Source organism: Galeopterus variegatus, unplaced genomic scaffold (assembly GCF_000696425.1).
Source record: "Galeopterus variegatus unplaced genomic scaffold, G_variegatus-3.0.2 Scaffold1170, whole genome shotgun sequence".
In the NCBI taxonomy this organism is placed as follows: Eukaryota; Metazoa; Chordata; class Mammalia; order Dermoptera; family Cynocephalidae; genus Galeopterus; species Galeopterus variegatus.
Genome location: NW_007727281.1, coordinates 119,581 through 126,997, shown reverse-complemented (window position 1 = coordinate 126,997; position 7,417 = coordinate 119,581). Strand labels below are relative to the sequence as shown.

The 7,417-nt window shown below is 49.5% G+C and overlaps 1 protein-coding gene across 1 annotated transcript in view; it reads left to right on the top strand.

The window, feature by feature from the left end:
• PPP1R10 (protein phosphatase 1, regulatory subunit 10) overlaps window positions 1–3,430 on the top strand; it is an 18,905-nt gene extending 15,475 nt beyond the window's left edge. Inside the window, exons 16-20 of the mRNA XM_008575306.1 lie at window positions 235–429; window positions 591–666; window positions 885–998; window positions 1,129–1,881; window positions 2,166–3,430. Coding sequence (XP_008573528.1) covers window positions 235–429; window positions 591–666; window positions 885–998; window positions 1,129–1,881; window positions 2,166–2,275 — 1,248 coding nt within the window. The 3' untranslated portion in view covers window positions 2,276–3,430. The remainder of the gene's footprint in view (window positions 1–234; window positions 430–590; window positions 667–884; window positions 999–1,128; window positions 1,882–2,165) is intronic.
• Window positions 3,431–7,417: the final 3,987 nt, after the last annotated feature.

Genomic DNA, 7,417 nt, shown 5'->3' with positions numbered 1-7,417 from the left:
GGCGGCGCTCCCGCCGAGGGTTCGGATCCCACATACAGACCGGTTCCCGCTCACTGGCTGAGCGAGGTGTGGGAGCAGCGCCAGGGGTTGCGATCCCGTTGCTGGTCCCGGTCCGGTACGGGCGCGACACTGAGGGTTGCGATCCGTTGCTGGACACGAAAAAAGACAAAAAAAAAAAAGAATGCCTCTCCATTCTTTTAGTCAGTCCTGGTTTTTTTCTTGTTCTTCTTTCAGGAGTGTTCCATGGATGAGACCCCATATGTTGAGACACTGGAGCCTGGGGTGGCAGGTGGCTCACCTGATGGGGCAGGTGGCTCCAAGTTGCCTCCTGTTCTGGCCAATCTTATGGGAAGCATGGGTGCTGGGAAAAGCCCCCAAGGCCCTGGAGGAGGAGGCATCAATGTGCAGGAGATCCTCACCTCTATCATGGTACGAGTCCTCCTTCCCCTTTTCTGCTGCCTATGGATCCTCTCTAAGTGTTCTGTTCTGACATTCTCTTTACCCCAGTTCTCAGCATCTCCCCTCTTACCTCATAATTTTTGGCTCTCCCTTTCTCTGCCCTTGACTTTGCCCTCTTAACATCCTCACAGGGTAGCCCAAACAGTCATCCTCCAGAGGAACTGCTGAAACAGCCAGACTATTCAGACAAGATCAAGCAGATGCTGGGTAATCTTCAGGGCCAGCCCCAGGGGTCTTGGGGAGGAAGCCTGCAGTGGAGTTGGGGGAAGGACAGGGCTCTTGCCACTAGGCAAGAAATGGGAGGAGAAAACTGGACAGAGAGAGCATTGCTCTGCCAGGTTGGTCTGAGAGGGTCACTTGGGCACACCTAAGTGGGAAGTCATGCCATTCTCCTCTTGCTGACTGACCCCTTTTTTCATTAACAGTGCCACATGGACTCCTAGGCCCTGGGCCAATAGCCAATGGTTTCCCACCAGGAGGCCCTGGGGGCCCCAAGGGCATGCAGCATTTCCCCCCTGGACCTGGGGGGCCTATGCCAGGTAGGTGATAAGTGACAGGTTGGAATGGGCTTATCTGTTATAGGTGGGAGGTGGTTTAGGTTGGGAAATGGCAATTCCTGAGTATAACAGGTAGTTGATATTGTCCTTCTCTTTTTCTTTTTCCTAATAGGTCCCCATGGAGGTCCTAGTGGGCCAGTGGGTCCACGTCTCCTGGGTCCCCCACCCCCTCCCCGGGGGGGTGATCCCTTTTGGGATGGCCCAGGTGACCCCATGCGGGGTGGCCCAATGCGGGGGGGTCCAGGACCTGGTCCTGGACCATACCACAGAGGCCGAGGTGGCCGAGGAGGAAATGAACCTCCTCCTCCTCCTCCTCCTCCATTCCGAGGGGCCAGAGGAGGTCGTTCTGGAGGAGGACCCCCAAATGGACGAGGGGGCCCTGGTGGAGGCATGGTTGGAGGTGGTGGGCATCGTCCCCATGAAGGCCCTGGTGGAGGCATGGGCAGTGGCAGTGGACATCGTCCCCATGAAGGCCCTGGCAGTGGCATGGGCAGTGGCAGTGGACATCGTCCCCACGAAGGCCCTGGCAGTGGCATGGGCAGTGGACATCGCCCCCATGAAGGCCCTGGCGGTGGCATGGGTGGTGCCAGTGGACATCGCCCCCATGAAGGTCCTGGTGGTGGCATGGGCAGTGGACATCGTCCCCACGAAGGCCCTGGCGGAAGCATGGGTGGAAGTAGTGGACATCGCCCCCATGAAGGCCCTGGACATGGGGGGCCCCATGGCCACCGGCCTCATGATGTCCCTGGTCACCGAGGCCATGATCATCGAGGGCCACCTCCTCATGAGCACCGTGGTCATGATGGCCCTGGCCACGGGGGAGGGGGCCACCGAGGGCATGATGGAGGCCACAGCCATGGAGGAGGTGAATATGCTCCCTGTCCCCCATATGGCTTTTGGTGTCCTGTACAAGCTTCTGGGGAGTCGGGGAGAGTCGCCATTCCGGGTATGCCAGGCAGAACATGAGGTCTTCCCATCTCCTTGGTTTCTCAGTATAAATGGCAGTTCCTGCTCTCTGCCCTTCCTCCAAATCCCCAAAAACTATCTCTGAAAGATAATTCTCAGGGTGCTGTGGACCTGGGTGGTGAGGGTGGTGGCACTGATCTCTCAGCCGTTTCCTGTCTAACCATTCTGCTGTCATTCCCACAGATATGTCAAACCGCCCTGTCTGCCGACACTTCATGATGAAGGGCAACTGCCGCTATGAGAACAACTGTGCCTTCTACCACCCGGGTGTCAATGGGCCCCCCCTGCCCTAGGGACCACCTGCCTGCCCCCCCCACACCCCCCACCATGGACTGCAGCCTTGCTCCTTTGCCCTGTTATGGCTTCTGTGAGGCCCATTTTTCCCTTTTCCCAGCTGATGAGGAGCCGGCACCTTCAGATCCCACCTGCTTGGGTTCCTGGGGGTTTTCTGATCACTGGTGCGCATTGATGTACATATTTTCCTCCAGTCTGGGGAGGAGAGAAACTGGACACATTCTGTACCCTGGACTGCTTGAAGAGGAGACCCAGTTGGCTTCACTTTTTGAGGAGATTCACCCTGTATCCCAAACCCCTTTCCAGTATTACCCTAAAGTATGAGAACCAAAAGCTGGTTATCCTGGAGAACACCTCTACTCTCCTATTGTGGGTCCTCCACAAGCACACAGAACTGACATGGGATCAGCTGCACTTAGGAAATCATCCCAGCCAAGTTCATTATTCCTCATGGGGTGGGGAGGTGGTTTAAGGGGTATTGTATATCCCACTGCACTGAGAGGGCTCAATCAGGCTGGATTTGAGTTCTGGAACACACATCATCCCCACTCCTCCCTCAACACGGATTCTACATTCTGAGTCCTTTCTCAAGTAAGACTTTGAAGCCTTCTATTAACACCCAAGTCTGCACCATGGGTCTGCTAGGTCCAATGATGGCAAATTCACATCTGCGTCCATTGAAAGTTTTAGCTGGTACAGGTGAGGCCAGTGGTGGTGGTCCACTTTTGCCTACAGCCATTCTGGAGACTTACTAAGTACGGTTCAGTGAGACCAGCTTTTCAACAATTTAAGCCCAGCATGCTGGGCCTGACAGTCACACTACATGCACTGCCTTTGGGAGTTAGCTTGCTCCTTGTCCCCACTTGGAACCTTGTCAGTGTGAGGTTTCCAGCAAACTTGCCCCATCAGCCACCACTGAATCCCCAACAGGTACCTTCCTGGGTGGATTCAGCCAGATGATTTTGCCCTTTCCCAGTCCTCTCCTTCATCTGTCCCGGCATCAGTTGTTTTCTGTGAAAACAGTGGATTGGTTGGGTTTTGTGCAGGGTCTTGGGTTAGAGCCACAATGAATTTGAGGATGAGATTTTCTTTTTCTTTTGGTTTTGTATATTTTGTACATTAATAAACAGTGCAAAGAGAAGCAGCTTATTTAACCCTTGGTGTGTTTGGAGTCTTTTAAAGCCATTATCAGCTGCTGTTAGTACAAAACTATGGAATCTGTGTTTTAGTCCTTTGGAGCTAGTATTTGTGCTACCTTCAAGTCATAGAGTTGGTATTAAATTAAGTACTAAAGGAATATTTTGCAAAATATGTAAAACACTGCAGATACAGAGGAGAGTCCATGGGTCAACATTCTTCAAGCAGTGGGCCCTTGGCATGCAGAGCTATTTCGACTGCTGAAGCTGCACGCTTGGTATGGGCATACCAATTCTTGCTGAACCTAGCATCCCCGTGGAGCTGCTTAGGGAAGGAATTTGAGTGGAGGGTGGGGGAGGAAAGGAGCAGGGAGAGTGGCTGAAGAAGGAAAATCCAACAGCAGTTTCTGGAGAAGGAAGGAGGCAAAGATTGCTCATTGTTGATTTTAAGAGCAGTTTCAAGGGGCCGGCCCATGTCTCACTTGGGAGAGTGTGGTGCTGATAACACTAAGGCCACGGGTTCAGATCCCTATGTAGGGATGGCCAGTTAGCTCACTTGGGAGAGCGTGGTGCTGACACCAAGTCAAGGGTTAAGATCCCCTTACCGGTCATCTTTTTTAAAAAAGAATAGTTTCAGTGGAGAAAGTAAAACAAAGAGAAGACTGCTCTTCCCAAAAAAGTGGCTCTGCAGAGGGGAGGAAAATAGGCCTGCTGCTAAAAGATGTAGGCTAAGACTTTTTATTAACTCGTTGGCTGGTCTGTATGAGGATCCAAACCCTTGACCTTGGCATTACAAGGTTGTGCTCTAACCAACTAAGCTAACCTGCCAGCCCCTTATCTTTAGTTCTTTTTTTTCAAAAGACCGGTAAGGGGATCTTAACCCTTGACTTGGTGTTGTCAGCACCACGCTCACCCAGCGAGCTAACTGGCCATCCCTATATGGGATCCGAACCCGGGGCCTTGGTGTTATCAGCACTACACTCTCCCGAGTGAGCCACGGGCCGGCCCCTTTAGTTCTTAAGGATAAATTCCCCATACCGGCCAGCGGCCCCACCCCACCCCACACCAAAAAAGAAGGAAAAAAAAGGATAAATTGAGGTCTTAAATAAGATTGCTGGGGAGGCAGGTTTTGGAGACCAGAAAAATGGAGGGACAGGACTAACTTTAGGAAGTTTGAAACCGGAAATTAGGAGTATATTATGCTGTTGGGGTGGGGATCTCAAGATGCATTGGGATGTGGGTCGCTTGAGAAAGGTGGTTTTCAAACCTTTTAGCGTTCATCAGAATTAGCTGAAGGGCTTGTAGGAAGAAAAACTGGGAGTGGGGGCTACCAAAGTTTTTGATTTAGTAGTTCTGTGATGAATCCCAAGATTCGTTTCCCAGGTGTTGCTGATGCTGCTGACTTGAAAACACTGAGAATACTGCCCTAGCACACAAGTGTCTTGGCTGTTATTTCCAGCATTGGCCACATGAGGGCAACAACTTTTTACATCTCACAGGCCTCATTACATTTAGTAAGGCCAGTGGAGCTAGTTTTCCCTTCCCTTTGCTCAGTCTTGCCAGGAGTGTTCAGGTCTATTGCTCTGAGCACTGGGAGAGGAAGACCTGAGAAGACATAATCTGAGGACCAAGCTAAGAGGTGAAATACCAAAAAATACACAGCTCAAGTGGAAAAAGCCAAACAAACATGTCACAACCTAGTGGTCACAACTTTCTATCTACTGCCTGCTTTTACTCCCTTCCCTTTATCTCTCGCAACAGGCCACAAGAACCTTTAAAGAGAGCTTAAAGTTTCTAATATATTTTAATTTTTAAAATGAGTTCTAGGGCTGGCCAGTTAGCTCACTTAGTTTAAGCGTGGTGCTGGTAAAACCAAGGTGTCCAGGGTTCAGATCCCGTTACCGGACAGCTGCCAAAACAAACAAACAAACAAAAAAAACCCCCAAAAGTTTGACCATTTTTCTTTCAAATTCCCCATGAAAATCCAAAGGACCTGTTACTCTTTACTTACGTAACAATTATATAAAGAAAAGATCTTTCTTTTTGGCAGTGGGAGAAAGGACGAGCACTCATCCATTTCACCACACCCATTGGCCAGTTTGTTTCTTCACCAAGCCCTGCAGGCACTTTCCTCTCTCCCGTTTCAGTCTGTTCTTTCTTTTTGCTTCCATTTTTCCCTCCATAATACCCTTTTGACATCAGACTTTCCCTTCTTGTCAACCCTTCCCCAGGCGCACATCTACGTCCAATGCTAAATCATCACCACCCCATTTCTCTCTTGCTTCTGGGCAGTAGACAATGTTGAAAAATCACAGAATCTTACTATCTTTGCCCAATACCAATTAATATTAGCATCAGCTCAACACTTACTGCTGCTTGGAAAACTTAACTGTTGATTCTCTGGCACCAACTCCTGAGACTGAGCTCCATCCACTGTGGGCACCATTTCCCTTCCCTTCACATGAAAATGTCTACATTATCTTCCTTTCTTTCTTAAAGGAAGAAAAGGATCTCCTTTCCAAATACTAATCTTGTCTCCTAGCATCTCCTCTCCATCTCCCCCTACCCCACTGTTCTCCATCCAGCAGCCAGAGCTGGATGTAAAAAGAGAAACTAGATTAACTCACCCTCCTGTTTAAACAGCACCAATTGCCTCCCACACATCCTAGAATCACATCCCAATTCCCTATCAAGGCCTATTTTAAGGCCCATGTGTACTGGCCCCTATTCAAGCTCTAAGCTCAAGCCACATTCCTTGACCATATCAAGCTCTTTCCAACCTCAGGGCCTTTGTACTTTCTGGTCCCTTCCCTGAAGGATCTTCTTTCCTACTCACTTGATTCCTTCCTTCTCCACCTTCAGGCCTTGGTTTTAATTTCCCTTAATCATTCAATCTAAAGGTAACCCCCACCATCTTTCCCAGTACCATGTTTGTATCTTTTGACACACTACAAATGCACCACTGAGTGCCAGGTGATGCTGATGCTGCTGGTCTGAGACACTTCAGAGACTCAGTTCAAGTGTCTTGGTTGCTGCATTCAGCACTGGCCACACAAGGGCACCTTCTTATGTTCCCAGGCTGCCATTGAGTTCCATATGGCCACAGGGCTCTTTCCTGGTTTTCTCATTTTGCACTGCCGGACTGAGTCTTCCCTAAAACATCTCTTGTGTGTTTCTAAAAGTCCTAACCTGGATATTGTGCCCCTCTAGAGTGCATCCTTTGATCACCTTGTCCACATTCTAAAGATCAGAAAGGAAAACTTTAGGACACTGCAGTCAAATAAACAAGGGTCATTTGGTCCCAGCTCTACCTATCTGCACGCTGGGTGACGTTGGGCAGGTTAGTGGTTCTTTTAGTCTTAGTTTCCTTGTGAGGAAGGTGTGAAGAATCACAACTTTTGAAAAACTTTCTATGGTGCTCATTATGTAACATATTTGTGGATGGCTTGTAGGTAATAAAAGTTCAGTTTCTGAATAACAAGACTTACTTCTGTTAATGAAATTCCATTTTTTTCAGGCTTTGGGTTGCCCATATGTGACCATGGAAGTGTTATTTTTTTCTCTTTTTTTTCTCTCTCATTTTTTTGTCTTTTTCCGTGTCTGGCAACGGATCGCAACCCTCAGTGTTGCCCCCGTACCGGACCGGGGACCAGCAACGGGATTGCAACCCTCGGCGTTGCTCCCGCGCCTCGCTCAGCCAGTGAGCGGGAACCGGTCTGTATGTGGGATCCGAACCCTCGGGTGGGAGCGCCGCCGCGCTTCCCAAGTGGCGCACTATCCAGTGCGCCACCAGGCCGGCCCTTCTCTTATGTTTCATTTCTATGCTGCTCTTTTTTAGAGGAGGGGCATAGTTTTGCCCATATTCAGGTGAATTAATAATCCTATTACATAGTATGTATATTGAAGGAAAAAATAAAATTCTGCCCAAGAAAGGAAGTTAATTTGCAGCATCTGAAGTACTTGTAGTGAAATGAGTGATCAAAAACTTGAAATGCAAATTCTGAT